The 25,838-nt window shown below is 39.8% G+C and overlaps 1 protein-coding gene across 3 annotated transcripts in view; it reads left to right on the forward strand.

Moving 5' to 3' along the window:
* The window catches only part of SLC6A15 (solute carrier family 6 member 15), a 51,204-nt gene that overhangs the window by 14,914 nt on the left and 10,452 nt on the right, over positions 1–25,838 (forward strand). For all 3 annotated transcript variants that reach the window (XM_038381692.2, XM_038381665.2, XM_043492659.1), the window contains 8 exons: positions 5,047–5,536; positions 8,286–8,443; positions 8,892–9,018; positions 14,251–14,432; positions 17,099–17,209; positions 19,870–20,111; positions 20,216–20,408; positions 21,177–21,369. In XM_038381692.2, coding sequence (XP_038237620.1) covers positions 5,248–5,536; positions 8,286–8,443; positions 8,892–9,018; positions 14,251–14,432; positions 17,099–17,209; positions 19,870–20,111; positions 20,216–20,408; positions 21,177–21,369 — 1,495 coding nt within the window. In that variant the 5' untranslated portion in view covers positions 5,047–5,247. The remainder of the gene's footprint in view (positions 1–5,046; positions 5,537–8,285; positions 8,444–8,891; positions 9,019–14,250; positions 14,433–17,098; positions 17,210–19,869; positions 20,112–20,215; positions 20,409–21,176; positions 21,370–25,838) is intronic.

Here is a 25,838-nt window from a genome sequence, read left to right on the forward strand (position 1 = left end):
CATTGGCAATGCTGCTTTATACCATAGTAACAAACAGATGTGTATAACCCATTCTTGTTTTGCCTCTTTAAGAGTCAACATCCGTTTCAGAGCAGTAGGTTCATCTCAGGTAGCAAAGTAGGCAGTGCACACATTGACTTAGATTCACTGAGAAAATGCATTTTCTAATGCTGCTGAAGTGAGCTCGGGATTTCTATTGCTGCATTTATTTCCCTTGACCCACTCTTTTGCATTCACAAACCTATATGAATTATCAGTTACAGTGAATGTTGTTGTGTGTTGCCTTTATACTAACATGGCAAGTACAGTTATAAGTATATTGGCTTTAATATTATTAAGTTGTTATTCGGAAAAAAACTTTCTTTGTCTACATGGGAACTTGTTCTTAAAAAAAAGATCCAATCGTCCAGTCAGGATGACCATATAGAGGAAGGGAATCTGTGTAAGTAACAATCACAAATAGGCATGACTCATGGAAGATGTGGTGGAGATATGTGCTAATGTGCTCATCCCTCCTCTCCTGAGGCATGCAGGAGCCCTCCTACATTTTGGATTCCATGGTTGAAGAGGGATGGGAAATTTCTGATGGGCAGGAGGTGAGACACCTGGGTCATACCACTTTCCATGGCATTATCGCCGTCTAATCTTGCAGGCTTTCCCCACTCAAGATGATAGCACTTACAATGACAGTGAATCCAGCTCTGTTTCTGCAAACACTCCCCTTGATTAGCTGCAGGATGAGGACTGGGGCAAAATAACTCCCTTCATTGCTGTCATCTGGCATTAAGACCTGGAAAATAGCCTAGCTGACCTCTGTACAGATAAGCTGCCCCTCTATAATTAGTTTGAAATTCCTAAAACCTGCAGATCTCAAATTATCCAGGGGTTTGGCAGAGCACTACCACTACAGTGTAGCCCTACCACTAGAGGCCAGATGCTGCTACAGAAACTTAGAAATCTAAAGGTTAGAGGAGTTTTCATGCATCACGTAAAACTTCAATTGGGACTTCAAGATTAGGCCTTTGGGGTAAATTTACTTACTTCAGAGGGCCTGCACTAAGCTCTCCACATCACTTAAGCCTGAATTATAAGACCTCTGCTAGGGGTTTAAATTATCCAGATGGCTTCAAACCAGTCCTCTGCAGTAGGCTGAACTTCGCCCTATGAGAGGATGAAAAATTCCTTCCAAAGCACTTCCCCAGAAATCAGATAGCCACTCACATATATCTACAATACTTTATGAGCAGTTGCAAGCAAGCCCAAATGTCTTTTTAAATGACTTTTTAAATGACTTTTTAAAAGAAAGCATAATTATATACACTTTTTATGTCTGTGCTAAAATATGTATGTTCAAAAGGGAAGGGTTTTTAAAAACACGGGTTGTCAGACATTTCATCCTATGTTCAGATATCCTCTTTTTCCACAATAATTCTATCTAAAGCACCATTGCATCTCACTCCTAAGAAATGGAAAGCCCTACCTTGAAAGTGTTTGGGGGCTCTTACATTTCTCATGCTATATAGTATTGCACACAATATAGGCTGTTCACACTATTAAAGCAACAGCACTTCTCTGTATATTAAATTTGAAAATTGTACTGATGTCTGAGTTTCAGGAAACAATTTCAGAACATTTAGGCTGCCCCTTTTAAAGATTCTTAATAAATAAATTCCAGAAAAAAATTAAAAAATAATTTCAAGTTTTTAGCCACAAGTCAAATAGAAATTCTGAATTGAGATTTTTAATTTTATTTTACATATGTACCCAATGGTACAATATATGTAGGTATGACTACATCAAAATATTAGCAGTTGGCATGCTGGTCTGTAACGACTTCTTAAGAACATAAGAATGGCCACTGTGTCCATTGATTATCCTCATTCCACCAAGTTTCTGTGATGTCTATTATATCAATATCCACATTTAATATGAGGCACTCTAGTTTACCCATCTTATTATTTAAACTTCTAGCATCTTTAAAGCACTTTAAAAGCACTTGCCACTTTTTAGCTGTCTGCCATGGTGTAATTGAACGGGACTTTTTTAATCTGACTGTTTTTCATCAGATCCTACCTGTATTTTATCATCTTTCTTCCTCTCCTCCTTACTAGGACATACTGCATCTCCATTAATAGATCCTCCTCTAAGGGATGTCGCTGTCCGAACCATGTGCTCCTCCGCACCTGTCAGCTCTCCCCCCAGTCCTTAGTTTAAAAACTGCTCAATGACCTTTTTAAGTGCCAGCAAACTGCTTCTATTTTGGTTTAGGTGGAGCCCATTCTTCCTGTATAGGCTCCCCTTTCCCAAAAGCCTTCCCAGTTCCTAATAAATCTAAACCCCTTCTCTCTACACCATCATCTCATCCACACATTGAGGCCCACCCTGCGCTGTAAAGATTTCAGGGAATGCTACCATGGAGGTCCTGGACTTCAATCTCTTACCTAAATTTGACCCCCAAGACCTCTCTCCTATCCTTCCCTATGTCACTGGTACCTACACGTACCACGACCCCCGGTTCCTCCCCAGCACTACATATAAGTCTATCTAGATGTCTTGAGAGATCCTCAACCTTTGCACCAGGCAGGTAAATCACCATGAGGTTCTCCTGGTCATTGCAAACCCAGCTATCCATGTTTCTAATGATCGAATCCCCCATGACTATTATCTGTCTCTTCCTAATAACTGGAGTCCCCCCCCCCCCACCGGAGAGGTATCCTGAGTGCAAGAGGATACAACAACATCATCTGGAAGGAAGGTCCCAGCATCTGCTCCAGTTGGATATTCTCCTTCCCTGAAAAAAAGAAAAGGAGTACTTGTGGTACCTTAGAGACTATCAAATTTATTAGAGCATAAGCTTTTGTGGGCTACAGCCCACTTCATCGGATGCATAGAATGGAACATATAGTAAGAAGATATATATATATACATACAGAGAAGGTGGAAGTTGCCATACAAACTGTGAGAGGCTAATTAGTTAAGATGAGCTATTATCAGCAGGAGAAAAAAACTTTTGTAGTGATAATCAAGATGGCCCATTTAGACAGTTGACAAGAAGGTGTGAGGATACTTAACTTTAGGGAAATAGATTCAATATGTGTAATGACCCAGCCACTCCAAGTCTCTATTCAAACCCAAGTTAATGGTATCTAGTTTGCATATTAATTCAAGATCAGCAGTTTCTCATTGGAGTCTGTTTTTGAAGCTTTTCTGTTGCAAAATTGCCACCCTTAAATCTTTTACTGAGTGGCCAGAGAGGTTGAAGTGTTCTCCTACCAGGTTTTTGAATGTTATGATTCCTGATGTCAGATTTGTGTCCATTTATTCTTTTGCATAGAGACTGTCCAGTTTGGCCAATATACATGGCACAGGGGCATTGCTGGCACATGATGGCGTAAATTATATTGGTAGATGTGCAGGTGAACGAGCCCCTGATGGTATGGCTAATGTGATTAGGTCCTATGATGGTGTCACTTTAATAAATATGTGGACAGAGTTGGCATCGGGCTTTGTTGCAAGGATAGGATCCTGGGTTAGTGTTTTTATTGTGTGGTGTGTGGTTGCTGGAGAGTATTTGCTTCAGGTTGGGAGGCTGTCTGTAAGCGAGGACCGGTCTGTCTCCTAAGATCTGTGAGAGTGAGGGATCATTTTTCAAGATAGGTTGTAAATCTTTGATGATGCACTGGAGAGGTTTTTGTTGGGGGCTGAAGGTGACAGCCAGTGGCGTTCTGTTATTTTCTTTGTTGGGCCTGTCCTGTAGTAGGTGACTTCTGGGTACTCTTCTGGCCCTGTCAATCTGTTCTTTCACTTCAGTTGGTGGGTACTGTAGTTTTAAGAATGCTTGATAGAGATCCTTCCCTGAGACTTTCATCCTCCTCAACAGCACAGAGGCTGTCAGATCAGGTGTGGGACCGTTCTACTGTGTCCCAGAAAGTCTCATCTATATACCTCTGTCTCCCTTAGTTCCTCCAGTTCAGCCACTCTAGTCTTCAAAGCCTGTACATGGTCTCTAAGGACCAGGAGCTTGCATCGAATGCACACATACACCACTTGCCCATGGGGCAGGTAATCATACATGCTGCATTGAGTGCAGTAAACTGGGTAGCCCCCAATATATTGCTGGATTTCTGCCTGCATTATCTTTTTATTCCTGAAGCTCGTTCCTTTGCTGTTTTGTTTTTATCAGGGGGTGTTTGGCTTTACGTTTAAAGAATGTTAAGTGTATCTAGCCCCCTGGCTCACACTCCCTCATCTAAACTCCCTCACGAAACTCCCATTAACTGCTCCTGATGGGTGGTAAAGTGCTTAGGGATTAAAGCCTCATTACGAAGCTCTCAGCCTTGCGTAGCAGGCCGCTAGGCTTAGCACACACGCGGTCAGCTCACGGTCCCCCAAACAGACCACACGGTATATTTCAGTCAAGCAGCAAGCACACCACAAACACAAACACACTCACACTACAGACAATCAACTTACCCCAAGGGTCACATAATCGCTTCTCATTCACCTGGAGAACTCCCTCGTGAAACTCCCCTGTTAGCTGTTCCTGCTCGTTAGTTCCTCTGGTATCTTAGGAGTAGGCTTTTGAAAGCCCTGGTCTTCCGGAGTAGCCCCAGCACCTAGTTAAGGGTTGATGGGTGCTAAAGGGCTTAGGGATCAAAGCCTCATTAAGAAGCTCTCAGCCTTGCCTAGCAGGCCACTAGGTTCATTACACACACAGTAGTTCTTAGCAGTTGAGTAAAGCGTATTTTAAATAGATGCTTGAAATCTGAAAGGTAGAGTTAAGTGGATTATCATAATTTAATGTAAATCAGAATTTGGACCTCCACATATTGATGGTGTCTCTCTGACATTTTATTTATAAGGAGAGGAATATAACTTTCATTGTTGTCTATGGGCAAATTAGAACAATCATCTAAAAGATGAGTTAGGAGTTTTCTTGTAACCTAATGTGAAAATAAACTGAAATAGATAAATGGGCAAATAACTTTCCTAATTACATTTTCTTGTATAATTTAATAATGCATTCTTTTTTTTTTAATTTCACAGATATATATAGTTCAAACATTTAGAACCAGAAAACTTCTTTCTCCTGAACACTCTGTATGAAGGACTAATCTGACATCCTCTTCAGTCTAACTGTTCAGTAAATTACCAACATTTTTGGTTTAGCTGAAAGAAAGCTTTCTTTGAGGCTTGTCAGCTTGCCTGAACTGAATCTGACCCACTTATACCTTTTCCATATTGCAAATGCCTAAGAACAGCAAGGTGGTAAAAAGAGAACTCGATGATGAAGTCATTGAGTCAGTTAAGGATCTTCTCTCTAATGAAGACTCTGCAGATGATGCCTTTAAGAAGAGTGAACTGCTGGTTGATGATCAAGAAAATAAAGATGTAGATGTTGAAGAGGGGTCAGATGTAGAAGATGAAAGACCAGCTTGGAACAGTAAACTTCAGTATATTCTGGCACAAGTTGGATTTTCTGTAGGGTTGGGAAATGTGTGGCGATTCCCATACCTGTGTCAGAAAAATGGTGGAGGTAAGGGTCAGTGTTTACTAAACTTGCCTTGCTGATTTCATTGTAAAAACCCAATACATTTCTCCAGGATCTCAAATTTATCTTAATTTTGGCAAGTGTTTATGAGAAGAAAGCACCTCATCTTTATTTCAGAGAGACAAATCTGCTGAAGGAACCAATACATTATCCTGATAAGCTTCTTTGGCCTTGTGTTTTGTGGTAGAATTTCCCTGTTCATGTGACTGTTTTATATTAACTTAAATATTTGCTAAGCAAGGTCCTCTCACTTGTTATTTTCATGGGCAGATTATGGTATGTGAAATAGTTAGTGCCGGATTCTTAGTCAGACTAGGCCTCTTTACATCATTCAGACAGTGTAAAGGGGCATTAAAATGGACATAAATTTAATGTACACTCACTTTAAGGACTAAAGCAGTTTAATGGAGACTTAGCATAATTGAGCATCAAGTCCTTTTTCATTAGATCACTACTTCCTAGATAGTTTGATCATGACTAGTTCTTTGCCAGAACAAAATATTATGGGAATGCAATGGTGTTTCTGTAGGTAATGAATAACTTTAATGTATCATACAGTGTATAATATGAGACAAAAAGGAGCTAATCTAGATGTTAGAAGAACATATTATGCTAGAATATAAATTTGCTTCACTTTTTCTTAATACCTTTCACATAAAAAGGAAACCAAGTTGCATATTACTTGTCTGCTGATTCATGTCTTAGATACATTGTGAGGCATGAGCTGGGGCCTTCCTTCAAGATATGCAACAATAGCCTATTAATCCACACCCTGGTATGGCTGAATGCTCAGCTGAGTTGAAAAAGAGTCTGTCCATATTTGCTGAACAAAAAATGAGAAGGTTCTAGAGAATTGAAAACAAACAAGAACTTTTATTCATGGTGGACATTAAGGGTCAGATCCTTCAAAATGTACAGACTGGGAAAACGGATGCCATTAAAGGCTACTGAATCAGGCCTAAAATAATTATTTGAATTCCAACCTGTGGTCACAATGGCCCACATTCCATAGCTGCATAGTTTTCATTCATTTCAAACCCTTCCACCCTTCATTTAACTTTAATTTCTACCTTTATTCTGATCTAGAACCATTAAATTGTTGGGTCCCTGTGGAATCTGACTCATTTCCTTGTCTCTGTGCTAAATAGGAAGTTCTGATCCAGAAAGTGGAAATTGGATATAGTGTTCTTGAAAGCCATGTATTCTTTCTGTTTAAGGGCTGTTTGTAGGCAGTATATGGGTAGGGTAGGGCTGATCATGTATCCATATTGGCTAACACAAACAAATTAAACTAATTCACATTCATCAAACTTATAGTTATTTTGTGAAGCTTTGGTTAGTGCTAATCAGTTATGAATTTTGCAAACTCATTTCTTAATTCTGTGAACCAGCAGCACCAGTCTATCAGCTGCTTTCCTTAGACCAAGGAAAGATTGTTTTGACATGGTCAGGCATCTTTACAAGTATTGTGTCAGCTTGTGCTTGCCAAATTAATCCAGATGAAACACAAATTAATTAATAAAATAAATAATGTATATTAAATTAAATTAATTAACAATACAAATCTAGGGTTGTTCTGTGGTCTGGGAAAATAAACCTACAGTGGTTGACATTAAGAGCTCAATATTTGTCCTTCCAAAGTGACCGCAGTATCATGGTATCTCCTATTCTAAGTATAGGTAGATCAGTGGTGAGCTGGAGCCAGTTCGCACCGGTTCGCTGGAACCGATTGTTAAATTTAGAAGCCCTTTTAGAACCAGTTGTCCCACGAGGGACAACCGGTACTAAAAGGGCTTCTAAATATAACAACTGGCCAAAAGTGGCACCTTAGGCACTGACTCCGTGGGTGCTCCGGGGCTGGAGCACTCATGGGGAAAATTTGGTGGTTCCAGAGCACCCACTGGCAGCTCCCTGCCTGGCCCCAGCTCACCTCACCTCCACCTCCTCCCCTGAATGCACCACCCCGCTCTGCTTCTCCGCCCCCTCTCAGTTTCCTGCAAATCAGCTATTCATGCGGGAAACCTGGGAGGGCTGAGAAGCAAGCAGTGGCTTCGCGCTCAGGCCCAAGGAGGCGGAGCGGAGTCACTATTGTGACTATTCCCCCTATCCATTAGGCCATGTATCCTGTCAAAGAAAAAGAAGAAAATTAGAGTAGTTTATAATGATTTATACTTGGTAGTCCATGTTGGCTATTCCTTATCACCTTATTGTCCTTTAGCTGCTTACTAATGTATTGTTTAATAATTTGTTCTGGTATCTTTTTGGGTATCAAGGTTAGGATGACTGGTCTATAATTCCCCAAGACCTCTTTATTCCCCTTTTTAAAGGCAGGTACTAATGTGTGCTCTTATCCAGGACCTCATCTGTCCTCTAAAAGTTCTCTGAGATAATCGCTAATGGTTCACCTTGCTTCAGCTAGTTCCTTAAGTGGTCTTGGGTAAGCTTCATCTGGCCCTGCTGACTTGAAGATATCTAACTTATCTAAATATTATTTAACCTGTTCTTACCCTATTCTGGTCTGTAATGTTTCTCACTCGTTAATATTGTGTTAAGCATCTAGTCACAATTAATCTTTTTAATGGAGCCTGAAGGAAAAAAAAAACACACACACTTTAAACAGTTCAGTCATTTGTGTAATTCATTATTTGTTCTCCTTTCAGAAATTTACACCTGCCCCTGACTTAGAAGACTCTTCCTCATCCTAATAGTGATTGATGTCCTCTTCTTTTCATAGGTGCATATCTTGTGCCATACTTAATTTTGCTGATGATAATAGGGATTCCACTTTTTTTCCTGGAGCTTTCTGTGGGCCAGAGAATCCGACGAGGAAGCATTGGCGTATGGAATTACATCAGTCCCACGCTCGGTGGAATTGGATTTGCAAGCTGTGTGGTAAGTTTGTAATTTACATAGTTTGATGTTCTCCAGAGCATCACAATGAAATACATTGGGACTTTCTGCTCAGTTTTAACCAAAGGTTAATAATTTTTGTTCTAGCTCTAAAGTCAATTCACAATGTTTACAGAATCCATAAAGCTTATATTCTAATATATAAAAATATTAGTCTTTTGGGAGGAAGAGAATCTGCTAAAATATTACCAAGGTATGCATGATAAGCACAGAAAAAAAACAAACAAGAATTTGGAAAATATTGGACTTTAAATATATCCACAAGGGCCAAATCACAGAGCCTTTATTCGTTCCTTACTTAGGCAAAATTCTCATTAATTTCAGTAGCAATTTTATGTAGTGCTGGATTTAGTTCATTGTTTTATTTACTTTAACTTATGATATGCAGTTGTTCAATAAAGCTTTTAAAATATCTTGTTTTATACTTCAGGTATGTTTCTTTGTGGCCCTCTACTACAATGTCATCATTGGATGGAGTTTGTTTTACTTTTCTCAGTCGTTTCAGCACCCCTTGCCATGGGATCAGTGTCCTTTGGTGAAAAATACTTCTCATACCTGTAAGTCTTGGATATATTCATTTTTTTTAAAGTCACTTTGGGCTTGATCCAAAATCCACTGAATTCAAGGGCAGTCTTTCCACTGATTTCAGTAGGCTTTGAGTCAGACCCTTTATTTGGATATCACCATTTAAAAAATAACAACTTTTTTAAGGCTGTCAAACGATTAAAAAAATTAATCACAATTAATCGTGCAATTAAAAAAATTAATTGTGATTAATCACATGATTAATCGCACTGTTAAACTTTTTATTTAACTTTTTGGATGTTTTCTACATTTTCAAATATATTGATTTCAATTACAACACAGAATACAAAGTATACAGTGCTCACTTTATATTTATTTTTTATTATAAATCTTTGCACTGTAAAAAACAAGAGTATTTTTCAATTCACCTAATACAAGTACTGTAGTACAATCTCTTTATCATGAAAGTTGAACTTACAAATTTAGAGTTATGTAAAAAGAAACTACATTCAAAACCACAACAATGTAAAACTTCAGAGCCTACAAGTCCACTCAGTACCATTTTTTGTTCAGCCAATCGCTCAGACAAACAAGTTTGATTACAATTTGCAAGAGATAATGCTGCCCGCTTCCTGTTTACAATGTCACCTGAAAGTGAGAACAGGCTTTTGCATGGCACTGTTGTAACCTGAATCTCAAGATGTGCCAGATGCGCTAAAGATTCATATGTCCCTTCGTGCTTCAACCACCATTCCAAAGGACATGGGTCCATGCTGATGATGGCTCTGCTCGATAACATACAAAGTAAAGCGGACCTACACATGTTCATTTTCATCATCTGAATCTGATGCCACCAGCAGAAGGTTGATTTCCATTTTTTGGAGTTTCAGGTTCTGTGGTTTCCGCATCTGAGTGTTGCTCTTTTAAGACTTCTGAAAGCATGCTCCACACCTCATCCCTCTCAGATTCTTAAATCTTGAGTCCAGTGCTGTAGCTAGTTTTAGAAATCTCACAATGGTATCTTTTTTTCCATTTTGTCAAATCTGCTGTGAAACTGTTCTTAAAACGAACATGTGCTGGGTCATCATCTGCGACTGCTAACATGAAATATATGGCAGAATGTGGGTAAAATAGAATAGGAGACATACAATTCTCCCCCCAAGAAGGTCAGTCACAAATTTAATTAATGCATTATTTTTTTAACGAGCATCATCATAATGGAGGCATGTCCTCTGGAATGGTGGCTGAAGCATGAAGGGACATACGAATATTTAGCATATCTGGCACATAAATAACTTGCAACGATGGCTACAAAAGTGCCATGTGAATGCCTGTTCTCACGTGCAGGTGACATTGTAAAAAAGAAGCAGGCAGCAGTATTCCCCATAAATGTAAACAAACTTGTTTGTTTTAGTGATTGGTTGAACAAGAAGTAGGACTGAGTAGAGGTGTAGGCTCTAAAGTTTTACGTTGTTTTGTTTCTGAGTGCAGTTATGTAACAAAAAAAAATCTGCATTTGTTAATTACACTGTCACAATAAAGAGATTGCTCTACAGTACTTGTATGAGGTGAATTGAAAAATACTACAGTAAAAGCTGTTTTATCCGGCACTTCACCAACTGGAAAACTCTATAAACTGGCATTTCTGATCTTCATTGAAATTCCAGTTTATAGTCCAGTTGGCGTGGGGCCAGCAGGGGGTTGGGGTGTGAGAGGGAGTGTGGAGCGCAGGCTCTGGGTGGGAGTTTGGTGCGGGAGGGAGCTTGGGGCAGGAGAGTGTGTGCAGGGTACTGGATGTGGCCAGAGCCCTGAGCCCCCCGCACCTGGAGCCCTGAGACCCTCTGACCCCCTCAAGCCGTAGCCAACCCTCCCCCCGGAGGAGTCCCAAGTCCTGCCCCCTCCGGAGGAGCCCCCAGACCCCCTCTTTCTGCCAGAGGAGCTTTGGGCCAGCCGAAGCCCTGAGCCCCCCATCCACCCACCTGCCTGGAGGAGTCCCGGGCTCGCCAGGGTCCCAAGCCCCTCACGGCCAGAAGAGCCCAGGGTCAACCAGAGCCATTACTGCCATGCTATGCCTCCCCTCCCCTCCCCAGACTCCAAGCCGTCCCGCAGGAAAAGTGTCTCTTCTGGAAGAAGAATGTGAGCTTTTGATATGCCCCATGCAGGTTCCGGGGCAGCTGAGGAGGCGGTATGTGCTACTCAGCTTTCTGGGTTCATCAGTAATATCCCTGGACTCCGGAGTGATTACTGATGATCCCGGGAAGCTGAGTAGCAGATACTACCTTTTCAGCCACCCCAGAACCTGCATGGGGCATAATAACAAGCAAAAACTTCCTCCACCAAACCCGCAACAGGGCTTCCGGAGGCAGTGGCTGTGCCATGGGAGGCTGAGCTGGCATATTATACTCGCCGCCCATGTCCATTTCCCCCTTTCCCCTATATAATGCGTCACTTATCACTTTGCCTTTGTCTGAGATTTTTAAACAGCACAAGGGGAGAGGAAAAAAAATCACATTTCAAACCACAAATATTGACAGGAGGATTCAGGGACAGGTTTCTGGTCTGTACAGGCATCAGTACTGTCCCAAGACTACCTTTACCTCATTGAAAAAAACACTGACTAGATTTTAAACCTAAAATAAGGCAGATATGGCGTTACGATGCATACAAAGAAAAATAACCCACCTCATGTCTAAGAAAAATAGGCAGAATTTGGAAAAGGCCTAATAATGTAAAAAGGTCATTTGAAGGGTAACTGGGCTGGTTGAATGCTAACCTCTTAAGAAATATTTTGATGAGGAAAGTTATAGGCTAAACAATAAATATACTTTTCTAATTTTAATCATGAGTTGTATATTTACTCTGACTTGGCCACAAATGGAAGATATAATCGCAGAGGAAACTTTTGTATATTTAATACAGTATGTCAAAGCTCCCTGCGGCTACATTAAGATGTTTTCTTTGAGGACATAGTTGTACACTGATAACATCTGGATTATATTTTCCATTAGTGATTTCAGTGGCATGTTTGTTCAGTGTCCTAATGAAAACACGTTAGACAACAGAAAGCCCAAAAGAATCAGTGAAATACCTGTGAATTAAATAATATTATGTCTGTCTCATAAATAAGTAGGAATTGGAGAATTAGTGATTGGTTTATAGTCATAATGCGATAATCCTATCCTGGCACATCATGAAGCACAACTAAGTGCTTCTTAAACCTAGGATTTGATTACCTCATGATGACTGACCATACACCTAGAAGTAGGAAACATTTCTTTTGATTTTTTTTATTTTTATTCTTTCTTAAATATTCAGTGTGTGCTGTTTGTTTGTTTGTTTGTTTGTTTTTCCTGCATGAATAAGATGACCAGGGTAATTTGAAATGTTGCAAATAATTTCTTTATGAAGTCTTTTCCCAGTTTTGATTGCTTTTTCAATACCCGGAGGCAGATTTCCAGCTCATATAAGTTGTCATAGGTTCAAATTGCCAGGCCAACACGTACTAGTCATGATGGAGCTCAGACAATTTATACCAGCTGAGGATCTGCCCTTTGTATTAATTAGACTTTAAAATAAACCTTTTTCCTCCATAAGCTATTTTGATTCAAGAGCTAGATTAGAAATGCTATTATTTAAAAATGTAAGTGAATTTTATGAGTCTTTTTAAAAAAAATTCCTTTAAAATACATTTTAACTATTCTGTTTGATAAGTATAAGATTATTGGAAAACTCATAGTAACATTACAGTACCATAAAATATCACTACTGTAATACACATAACCACTTTCAGTTCAACATAACAATATAAGGACCCTGTTTTTGAGTGCTTTAACACTTTGGTATCATTAAATCATTATTTGGACTTGTAAAATAGTCATTTGTGTGCCTACCTGCCAGACTGAGTGTGTGTATGTAGGATTTGGATATTCTGTTGAGGCACCCTGTAAAAGGGCACTCACCTCTTGAGCACCTCCTAGTGGCTGAACCCCTGCATGCTGCTGGCCAACTTTGCTGTGTCTTCAGTAGCTTGGCCATGTGGCCAAGTCAAAAAGTCCAAAAGAATTCCTTCCAGGTATTAAAGAGTCCAATAACTAAACAGTCTATTTCACCTCGGTAGGGTCTTCAGTCCTGGCTCTTGGCCCTTTAAATATGGTGCATTGTTTGGGCTCCCAGATCAGGCCTCTCCTCTTCCTGGCATTTATGCCATTTTACAAATGGCCCATAAGGGAACCTGGGCCCATCCCCTCCTCTGGGGGCCCACCTAAGGACTCTATACACAGCAGCCACATACTGCTTACTCCAATTCTCTGCTGCTGTTTCCCTGAGCCTCTTCCTTCCAGGCCCTTTTATTTCCAGCTCTATCTCAGGGCCAGTATCTGCAGTCTCAGAGTAAGTGCAGCTAGCCTTAAACTCTGGCTACTTGTCAGGCTCCTTTGGCCAGAGAGGCACCCCCTTCCTCACTCCTCTAGTCCCAGCCAGCAGTTGATCAGCTAAACCCCTGCAGCTCCTTTTATCTAAGCCTGCTGGGCTCTGATTGGCTGTTGCTTGTCCTTCTAGCCATTGGAGAACAAGTCTCTCTAGCTTCCAAGATGGCTTCTACAGTGAGGCCTCTCTAGGCAGGCCTGGAGGACTCACATTTTCTGCCTTTTTCTCCCACCATGCTGCTTCCTGGGATAGGATGTGGCAGAGGCACACACAGTGGGGCGTCCAGAAGCGGGCCATGAAGGCCTAGTACACCCCATCACACACACACTTGTTTGAAAATGGCTTCACCATATTTATTCCAAAATTAATATCATCCACATTTCAGAATAACTTTACAGTAAATTATTTTCCCTAATGATAATGGAAAACCTGGAATTCAGTTTTGTGCAGAAAACTATGTACAAGACATGTGCACGACTCAAAGCTCTATTTTGAGGGCTTACATGGGATTTAGGTGATTCATAGGCTTTGGGTTGGTGTTCTGCGCATGAATGGATTTCATTTCCAGGGAGTAGAGTTGGGTATTTTTTCAAGGGCTGTATACAAAACTTTCCATTCAGTGGCCTCAAATTCCATCTTTGAACTGTAATATTTTCATATTAATAGACTTTAATCACTTTATGTGTGTGGATTTACTTTTTCAGTAAAATGATGCCACCATGGTAATAAAATATATCAGAACTAATTCCAGGTTGCTGTGATGATTTGCTGGAAGACTGTGAAGGTACTTTCTACCCAATGTCCAAAGATCAATAATGATTTATTGACTTTTTTGCCAGTTGTGGAGCCTGAGTGTGAAAAAAGCTCTGCTACCACCTATTACTGGTACAGAGAAGCACTGAACATTTCCAACTCTCTCTCAGAGAGTGGGGGTCTGAACTGGAAAATGACTCTGTGCTTGCTGGCTGCCTGGGTTCTGGTTTGCCTGGCAATGATCAAAGGCATTCAGTCTTCAGGCAAAGTGAGTATATTCTTTATCTTAATTACAGTGTTTTACTTCTCTGTACATTCTTACTTGCCACTTCCTTTGCCTGCCCTCTCATAAAATCTGCACAGGCAGACTAAAGGTAGCGATTTTTATAATCTCAAGTAGAGAACTGTTGGTACCTATGCATTAAAACTGTAGACATAATGTTTGGTTATAAAGAAAGAGGGAGTGCTGAAGTCTGAGAACCCTTTTTGTTTTCATTTGACATAAATAATGCAGGTAATTTCACCTCTGTTTTATTGCACCACTGATATATGTGCATATGTTTCTATGTATCAGATAAAGGGGTGAGATGCTCTTACCACATCCATGCCTACAGCATGGTAGATTGGGTCCTTATGATCCGTTATCATTTTGATCCCCTGTCTCACAGGCGTCCATGCTGCTGTAACATCCTTTATCATGAGGGCTGGATACAGCTCCCTTTGGAAGCCGGGATTTTTCCTTTTTTATCAGCCATCCCCTTTTGCTGCTGAAGAGGAGGAGGAGAGCAATAGATGCTACAGAGTAATTCTCATGCTTGTACTCTTTCGTGCACTCTCTGTGTGTCAGAGTCATTTGGGCCAGCAAGAGAGTAAAAGAGCACAAGCATGAAAATGATTCCATAGTCCAGTGGTTAGAGCACTGAGGACCCAGCCCTCCTGTGCCAACGACTAATTATCCAGAGTGCGCAGCTTCAGCAGGAGAGAACTCCCACAACAGAATATGCCATAGTCCAGTGGCAGATGACTGCTCAAATCCCTTCACCTCCTCAGGGAGAGTGGGTCTTGAACTGTGAGTCTCCCATGTTCCAGGAGAATACTCTAACAACTGGGCTAAATGTTATGAGGGAAGTTGTCCTCTTCCTCCTTCTCCTGTTTGTTTTGTGTAAACTCACCTGAGGAGCCCAATCCATTAGCTGTGTTTGGAGGCTGTCCACAATCAGGCCCCACACATGACTGAGGTGACAAAAAGTCAATCTTCCCCGGATCTGTGAATCACTCTGGGGATTAGGCAGGAGATAGGCATGCAGACGCGTAGAGTGAGGCAGCAGTGTATATTCTCAGAGGCAGAATCATAGGTGCCTAGGGAAATTTTAAAGGAAAATCTTAGGTGCCAAGTGAGTTTAGGCATCTACAGGGTTCAGTGGAAATTTTATGCATCACAGTAAAGCCTAAAACTGGGACAGTCAATAAAGTTACACGTGAGTGTAAATATTTACAGGGTTGGGTCGTAAGTAGGGCTGGCTCAACTAGCATTTAGAAAGGAGACACCTGAAGTATGCTGTAGGAAGGTCTGAAGTTGTGGAGGGGCATTTTGGGATGGACCTAGAAGGTGGCAATGGCAATAATCCTCTCCCCAGGTTCATCCTCCAGTTATTCCTGATCCTAAGTGAGTCTGCAAAATTTGTATTTAACATGACTGCCACCCATAATCTCCTGCCCTGGAGGCAAGAGGACTGAGTCATGCCAGGCTATATTATAAAATACTAGCCAAATTTAAGGGAATGCATCTTTCCTTCACATACAGCCCCAGATAAGAAAAAAAAAGTTGCCCTTAAGACTGGCTGGTTCTGATGCCTCATGGTTGACAGCATCATCTGCCCTGTTCTTTGTGATCAGAAAATATTGTGATAGGATGTTATATCAGATCATTGGGAATTATCATATGCCTCTTTAGCATATTGCAGTAACAGAAATGATTTAAGTGTGGCCTGTTTTGACACATTATAAAACGATTGAGCTTTTCAAGCACCAAATTCATTTACTGGCCTTTTCAAGAACAGTTAAGGAATGAAAGATAGCATTTCACTTACTGGATACTGTTTTCTTTCCACTATGAGATCAGATAAGTTAACAATAAAGCAAAAAGATATTTATCACCAGGGGTGGCAAGTATCTCAAAAATTAAGCTTTATGCTTGTAAAACCAAATGAAGTCAGGCCTCAAGTGTATGGTAAAAACCTGGTCCTTAGCTGCATGGGTGCTGTAACGTTCTCCTGGCTCAGAAAGTTGGCCAGGATTGTATTCTAGGGCTCTAAAGTGTACTAACTTCTGTGCCTACTAGCCCAGTGAGATGTTATCTTCAGGTGAGGGGGAATGGTCCAATCCCTATGGAACATGGCTCAAACCCCATGGATCTTGGGGCATTTGCACACTGTTTTGGACTCCCCTTCCTTCTTGGCAGTACAAATTATTTGGTGGGGTGTACCCACTGGGCTACCTGTTATCCCACTCCCAAAGAGAGTACAAGTTGCAGATTATAACAATGCTGCAAGAAGCATCCACATTCTTCATCATGATTTCTGCCTGAAACAGTAAATTTAGAAGCGGAAGCAAAGTGCTTAATAATGGCTGCTCCCCACTCCTCTTATCAGGTCTGACATACCCATTGGATTTCCATGGAACCCCAATTCTGTGTTGTTCAACCAACCAGACCAGATATTGTACTATAACTGTTTCTGCAATTTGGGGAATGATTTGAGTAATGATATCTTGCTTTTGCTCCTTTCTGCACCATAGAGAGGAACAGAGAGTCTGTCTTGCAATTTAATCTTGGTCATGCAATTGTACCATGAAAAGGCACTGACTATAGAAAATGAAACTCTGAGAAAATAAAGGCCATGAATGTCTTTTTAATGATCTTTTAATGTTTTTCAGATCATGTATTTTAGTTCCCTTTTCCCTTATGTGGTACTTATATGCTTTCTAGTCAGAGGACTGCTCTTAAATGGTTCCATGGATGGAATTCGTCACATGTTTACACCTAAGGTATGTGCTTAGTTTCCATTGAATGTTCACTTATGGCTTCAATGGCAAATTGTTCATTTATGAATTCTTTGAATAATAAAACACTGGACTCAGCAGCCTTCTTTCAGGGCCTGCTCCTGCTCCCATTGTAATTAATGGGAATTTTTCCATTGACTTCAGTGGCACAGGATCAAGCCCTTAGAGCTTACCTGCTCAAAAATACATATGGGATCTGTTCCTGTTTCTGTACAAGTCAGTTCTACAGTTGAGTTAAGTGGAAGCAGGACTGGCCTTCACAGATGAATGGTAAATAATATATGATAAAACTGAAGGGGCCATAGTGGCCAGAGAAAAATAACAAGAATGTTACCCCTTGTTTGAATGGAAGGAGCACCATCGATAGGTTAAAATGACCTGCGTTAGCAATCATATTATTTTTTACTTTCATGATAGTAATGCTAAGAGTCCCTAACTGAGATCCAGGCTCATTTTGTTAGGCCCTGTACAAACACATTGTAAGAGACAGTCCGTGCCCTAAATTAGCTTACCATCTAAATAGGCAAGATAGTTGCCAGGTGGTTGTGAGGAAGTGTTATTCCAATTTCTACAGATGGAAAACAAAGGCACAGAGATATTAGGTGATTTGCCCACGGTCATACAGGAAACCTGTAGCAGAGGCAGGAATTAAACTGAGAGCTCCTGAGTTGTAGTTCAGTGCTTCAACTGAGAGCTCCTGGTTTGCATTTCAGTGCTTCAAACACAAGACTATCTTTCTTTTAATCATAAAAACACTTTGGGGCCAGATCCTGAAGGAAGCTAAGCTCCACAACTCCCACTGAGGAAAAGGGACTCAGCATCTCTTAGGATTTGGCCCATCATGCTTTAAACATAGTGATGAGTACATTACAAATAACGTTTTATTTAAAATACTGATATTTTTTTAATTAAAAGAATTTAGTAATAAAATTGTTCAAATAAATAATGTTTAAAGAAAAATTGTATTCTTAATATTTTCTATTGGTCTCTAGAAGTGTGTCTCAAAACCTGATTTTCTTTACTATCAAGTGATGGTGTAAATACATGTTGTTTGCAGTGTATATAACCAGAAGATTGTCAATTGAACATTGACTTGATGTAGCTAGAGTAGCTAACGAAATACATATGGTCCTGATTCAAAACCCATTAAAGTCAGTTACTAGGGCAGAAATATCACAGTATGTGGAGAAATGCTACCTTTTACTGCACAAAAACTGAAATGAAAATGCTCTATATTAACAAAGTGAATAAAAATGTGAAAAAATGTTCTGACATGCTCGTAGGAATTAAGAGTGTATGTTTAACTCCATCTAGTGAGCAAGCACTAGAAATGATTGTGTGATAGATACACACAACATTTGAAGTATTGGTAGAGTATATCTGTTTGTACCATTTGTAATTACAGTACTGTGCATCTTTACAGAAAAATATATATTTCCACCTTTACACTAAAGATCCATTTGTCAGGACTTACAGGACCAGAATTAGCTTTATGAAAACAGCTCCTTTACTGTTTACATACGATATATATAATCTTTCAGTTTTTACAGGAAGTTGGAAACTTTTCTAAAATTGTATTAAAGTAACTTGAGGCATATTCTGCTTAAAGCAAGGAAAAAACAATTCATATTCTGATGCTTTTATTTTCTTATAAAACTAATGACATTTAAATACAAAGTATGTCATCAAAATTAACGTCTTTTAATGTTATATATAATTTCATAACATATTTATGAAGATATGGTTCAGTTTGATCTCAGTAGACAAATCTAATATGACCAACTTAACCATCAACTTCTGATCTTCTTTGAGATCTATGGAAGAAAAACAACATATAAGAACTAGACAGTGTTGTTATTCTGTTGTGATCTACTAATTGGGTAGATACAAGATAAACAGGTGATGGAGTATAAATTATCTAGTTTCACCAAAGGCATTCATTGAAATTGGACTGGCTGAAAAAGCAATGCAAATGGAATTTACAATCAATTTTCAGTTCAGGGCCAAGCTTTCACTTGCATAAGTGATCTATTTAAGTCAGCGAGAGGTTTATGTGTATATTTGAAGACAGAATTTGACCCACAAATATCAGCATAGGTTATAGCGGTCAGAGTTTACTCTGCTCAGTGAATCTTTCTATACAGACTATAACGTAAGTGCATTCACAGAACTCTCTCTTTTTTATACAACAAAATTTCACATGATGCTTCATGTAATTCATTTTTGCTATTCAAACAATCTTCAACATACTTTATTTTAATTTTATAAAGGAAATGTATCCCAAAATATCTTAACAATTGCAGCTCAAATCAATTAATCCACAGTTAAACTGGAAACGTATTACAAAGTGGCCTCCAATACCGGGGTACAACTAGCTACCGTTTTAATAATGATCTTAACTGGCCAATAGTGCCTCATTGTGTTCATCTTGCACCATGTGTAAAGCCAGTGGAAATCTTGGCCCATACTTTCCTCCAATGGTATAATTAATATTCAGCTTTGTTCTAATACTGTATAAATAATTTTATATTTGTGCTTTAGCATTTTAGTTGGTGTGGGTTATTTTACAGGATTATATGTTGTCTATCCATACAAAAAAGTACTGTATTTTGTAGCTGACGTATATTGTGTCTGATTTCAAACAGCTTGAAATAATGCTGGAGCCCAAGGTTTGGAGAGAAGCTGCTACTCAGGTGTTCTTTGCCTTAGGGCTTGGATTTGGTGGAGTCATTGCCTTTTCAAGCTACAACAAGAGAGACAACAACTGCCATTTCGATGCTGTTCTGGTGTCCTTCATCAATTTTTTCACTTCTGTGCTGGCAACTTTGGTGGTGTTTGCTGTTCTGGGCTTCAAAGCAAATATCATAAATGAGAAATGCATTACCCAGTATGAATATTCATTTCTTTTCTTCATTTTTATGTTATATTTCACTTAGGAATTCACACAAGAAATCCTCTGATTTATTATCACTATTTCATTGTATTTTACAGAAATTCAGAAAAGATTTTAAAACTTTTGAAAATAGGCAATCTGAGCCAGGATATGATCCCCCATCATATCAATTTCTCTAGCATTACAGCAGATGATTACAATTTAGTTTATGACATCATTCAGAAAGTTAAAGAAGAAGAATTTCCTGCTCTTGACCTGAAATCTTGTCTGATTGAAGATGAACTTAATAAGGTTAGAATGATGTTTGTGTCTTCAATGCAAAGATTTTGAATGATTCGGTATTTTATTAGCCATCTGTTATTGTGAAATGTAAAGAATGCAATATTGTATACTAGGGATTGGCAATCTTTGGCATGCAACCTGTCAGGGAAATCTTCTGGCAGGCCGGGACGGTTTGTTTACCTGCAGCATCCACAGGTTTGGCCGATCGCAGCTCCCACTGGCCGCGGTTCACCATTACATGCCAATTGGGGCTGTGAGAAGCGGCGGCCAGCACATCCTGCAGCCCATGCTGCTTCCCACAGCCCTCATTGGCCTGGAACAGCCACAGCCAGTTGGAACTGTGATTGGCCGAACCTGTGGACGCTGCAGGGAAACAAACCGTCCTGGCATGCCAGCGAATTTCCCCTACGGGCCGCATGCCAAAGGTTGCCGATCCCTGTTGTATACCTAAAAGTTGCTTTATTTTCTGAACAGCACATCTGTAAACAGATGGGCCTGATCTAAAGCCCCAATCAGATTTTTTGGATCAGACCCCTAATCAATGTCTCTGCATTGAGCGACTGTATGCTATGGTCAAGATATACTGATCCTGAGATCATAAAATATGATGAGCCTGATTTTCAGAAGTTCTGAGCATGCAATATTATGAGTGCGAGACAGAATTTGTAAATGCAAGCTTACAAAAATATGTAAATAAATACTGACCCACTATTACTTTGACTCACAGTTTGCGCTGTTGTCTCCATTAATCATCTTATGTGGATTTCTTATTGACAGGCTGTTCAAGGCACCGGTTTAGCTTTTATTGCCTTTACAGAAGCAATGACCCACTTCCCTGCTTCTCCTTTCTGGTCAGTGATGTTCTTCCTCATGCTGGTAAATTTGGGACTTGGCAGTATGTTTGGAACCATTGAAGGAATCATCACACCTATTGTTGATACTTTCAAAGTGAGGAAAGAAATTCTTACTGGTGAGTTTTACAAGTTTTCATCTCTCATTAGCCCCGTAAAATTGGTCTCCTCCTTACAGATGGAAAAGTCTTTGGAGAAGAATATGATTTATGAGTGATTAATGGGGCATCCTTAACCATCTTTTACTAATCTTTTCTTTGGATAGAGAAAAAAATGAGGTAAAGAAATAAACAGTGAGATAAAATTTGCAGTTTGAAAATGGTCTACCACAGTAGACCAAGCAAATTGCCCATTCACTCTGATAGCCTACTGTCAGAAATGGCCTTTGTCAGATATTTATGAAGAAGATAGCATCCTTGCACCGACCATTCATAAAAAATACATTTTTACTGAGAGTTAGGCCCATCCAGCAATGCACTAGGCTCCTATGGGTTCCTATACAATTTTGAAAATCCCACTAGGCGCCTGTCTAAATCTTAGGTGCTTGAATACCTTTAAAAATCTGGCCTTGGAGAACTTAGTTAACAAAAAGAACAGGAGTACTTCTGACACCTTAGAGACTAACAAATTTATTAGAGCATAAGATTTCGTGGGCTACAGCCCATTTCATTGGATGCATAGAATGGAACATATAGTAAGAAGATAGATAGATAGATAGATTCATAGATTCATAGATACTAAGATCAGAAGGGACCATTATGATCATCTAGTCTGACCTCCTGCACAACGCAGGCCACAGAATCTCACCCACCCACTCCTGTGATAAACCTCTCACCTATGTCTAAGCTATTGAAGTCCTCAAACCATGGTTTAAAGACTTCAAGGAGCAGAGAATCCTCCAGCTAGTGACCTGTGCCCCATGCTACAGAGGAAGGAGAAAAACCTCCAGGGCCTCTTCCAATCTGCTCTGGAGGAAAATTCCTTCCCGACTCCAGATATGGCGATCAGCTAAACCCTGAGCATATGAGCAAGATTCACCAGCCAGATACTACAGAAAATTCTTTCTGGGGTAACTCAGATCCTACCCATCTAATATCCCATCACAGGTCATTAGGCCTATTTACCCTGAATATTTAAAGATCAATTAATTATCAAAATCACGTTATCCCATCATACCATCTCCTCCATAAACTTATTGAGTTTAATCTTAAAGCCAGATAGATCTTTTGCCCCCACTGCTTCCCTTTGAAGGCTATTCCAAAACTTCACTCTTCTGATGGTTAGAAACCTTCATCTAATTTCAAGTCTAAACTTCCTGGTGGCCAGTTTATACCCATTTGTTCTTGTGTCCACATTGGTGCTGAGCTTAAATAATTCCTCTCCCTTTCCTGTATTTATCCCTCTGATATATTTATAGAGAGCAATCATATCTCCCCTCAACCTTCTTTTAGTTAGGCTAAACAAGCCAAGCTCCTTGAGTCTCCTTTCATAAGACAAGTTTTCCATTCTTCAGATCATCCTAGTAGCCCTTCTCTGTACCTGTTCCAGTTTGAATTCATCCTTCTTAAACATGGGAGACCAGAACTGCACAGAGTATTCCAGGTGAGGTCTCACCAGTGCCTTGTATAACAGTACTAAAACCTCCTTATCCCTACTGGAAATACCTCTCCTGATGCATCCCAAGACCTCATTAGCTTTTTTCACAGCCATATCACATTGGCAGCTCATAGTCATCCTATGATCAACCAATATTCCAAGGTCCTTCTCCTCCTCCATTACTTCTAATTCATGCGTCCCCAGCTTATAACTAAAATTCTTGTTATTAATCCCTAAATGCACAACCTTACACTTCTCATTATTAAATTTCATCCTATTACTATTACTCCAGTTTACAAGATCATCCAGATCCTCCTGTATGATATCCCGGTCCTTCTCTAATTTGTCAATACCTCCCAGCTTTGCATCATCCACAAACTTTATTAGCACACTCCCACTTTTTGTGCCGAGGCCAGTAATAAAAAGATTAAATAAGATTGGTCCCAAAACTGATCCTTGAGGAACTCCACTGGTAACCTCCTTCCAGCCTGACAGTTCACCTTTCAATAGGACCCATTGTAGTCTCCCCTTTAACCAATTCCTTATCCACCTTTCAATGTTTATATTGATCCCCATATTTTCCAATTTAACTAATAATTCCCCATGTGGCACGGTATCAAACACCTTACTGAAATATAGGTAAATTAGATCCACTGCGTTTCCTTTGTCTAAAAAATCTGTTACTTTCTCAAAGAAGGAGATCAGGTTGGTTTGGCACGATTTACCTTTTGTAAAACCATGTTGTATTTTGTCCTCCTCAATGTCCTTAACTACTTTCTCCTTCAAAATTTTTTCCAAGACCTTGCATACTATAGATGTCAAACTAACAGGCCTGTAGTTATCCGGATCACGTTTTTTCCCTTTCCTAAAAATAGGAACTATGTTAGCAGTTCTCCAATCATATGGTACAACTCCTGGGTTTACAGATTCATTAAAAATTCTTGCTAATGGGCTTGTGATTTCGGGTGCCAATTCCTTTAATATTCTTGGATGAAGATTATCTGGGCCCCCCGATTTAGTCCCATTAAGCTGTTTGAGTTTCGCTTCTACCTCAGATATGGTAATATCTACCTCCATATCCTCATTCTCATTTATCATGCTACCATTATCCCTAAGATCCTCTTTAGCCTTATTAAAGACTGAGGCAAAGTATTTGTTTAGATACTAGGCCATGCCTAGATTATCCTTAACCTCCACTCCAGCCTCAGTGTTTAGTGGTCCCATTTCTTCTTTCTTTGTTTTCTTCTTATTTATATGGCTATAGAACCTTTTACTATTGGTTTTAATTCCCTTTGCAAGGTCCAACTCTACTTGACCTTTAGCCTGTCTCACTTTATCCCTACATGTTCTGACCTCAATAAGGTAGCTTTCCTTGCTGATCCCTCCCATCTTCCACTCCCTGTATGCTTTCTGCTTTTTCTTAATCACCTCTCTGAAATGCTTGCTCATCCAGCTTGGTCTACAACTCCTGCCTATGAATTTTTTCCCCTTTCTTGGGATGCAGGCTTCCGATAGCTTCTGCAGCTTTGATTTAAAGTAATCCCAGGCCTCCTCTACCTTTAGATCCATAAATTCTTCAGTCCAATCCACTTCCCTAACTAATTTCCTTAATTTTTGAAAGTCAGCCCTTTTGAAATCAAAAACCCTAGTTGCAGATTTATTTTTGTTAATCCTTCCATTCAGTTTGAACTGAATTAGCTCATGATCACTTGAACCAAGATTATCCCCTACAACCATTTCTTCAATGAGGTCCTCACTACTTACCAAAACCAAATCTAAAATGGCATCGCCTTAGTCGGTTGAGCAACTACTTGATGAAAGAATCCATCAGCTATTGCATCTAGGAAAATCTGAGCCCTATCATTATTACTAGCACTGGTCCTCCAATCTATATCTGGGAAGGTAAAGTCTCCCATGATCACACAGTTTCCATTAGTATTTACTTTATTAAAAATATTAAAAAGGGCTCTATCCATATCCAAATTAGATCCCGATGGTCTATAGCACATCCCAAGCACTATCCCAGGGAGTCTCTTCTAGTTTTCTTCCCCAATGTAATTTTTGCCCAGACAGACTCTGTCTTATCCATTCCATCGCTTCGTATTTCTTTACATTCTACCTCATCATTGATATACAATGCTACTCCACCGCCTTTATTTTTATTTCGGTCTTTCCTAAAGAGCACATACCCTTCAATACCTGTAGTCCAGTCATGACTACCATTCCACCATGTTTCTGTTATCCCTGTAATATCTGGTTTCACTTCCTGCCCCAGTAGCTCTAGTTCCTCCATTTTGTTACCTAGGCTCCTTGCATTGGTGTACAAACATCTTAATTTTTGCTGTTTGGCCTCGCTCACATTCTGTACCCTATTAGGCACAATCATTCTACAGCCAGTATAACACATTAGACTGGTATCCACACTGCCCTTCCTCATTATATACATTCTCCTACCCACGGCTGTATCCTTTTTTACTTTGTTTTCTTCCCTCTCAATGCTAAAATCTGGCGTGGAGATTACCTGGACATCTCCCAACCATCTCCCCCAAATTCCTAGTTTAAAGCTCTCTTAATCAGTTGTGCCCTCTCCATCCTAGAAGTCTATTTCTTTCCCTACTCAGATGAAGTCCATCCTGAGAGAACTGTCCTCTGTTCATGAATGCCTCCATTTAGTTTAATTTAATTTAATTTAATTAGCCTTTTACAATTTGTATGGCAACTTCCACCTTCTCTGTACGTGTATATATATATATATATATATATGTCTTCTTACTATATGTTCCATTCTATGCATCCGATGAAGTGGGCTATAGCCCACAAAAGCTTATGCTCTAATAAATTTGTTAGTCTCTAAGTACTCATGTTCTTTTTGCGAATACAGACTAACATGGCTGCTACTCTGAAACCTGTCATTAGGCAAGGCACTTAGTTAACAAGTGGTGCTTAAAAGGAAACATGTGCTTCAATTGTTTGCTGGATCAGGGCCTTACCA

Source organism: Dermochelys coriacea, chromosome 1 (assembly GCF_009764565.3).
Source record: "Dermochelys coriacea isolate rDerCor1 chromosome 1, rDerCor1.pri.v4, whole genome shotgun sequence".
NCBI classification, from domain to species: domain Eukaryota; kingdom Metazoa; phylum Chordata; order Testudines; family Dermochelyidae; genus Dermochelys; species Dermochelys coriacea.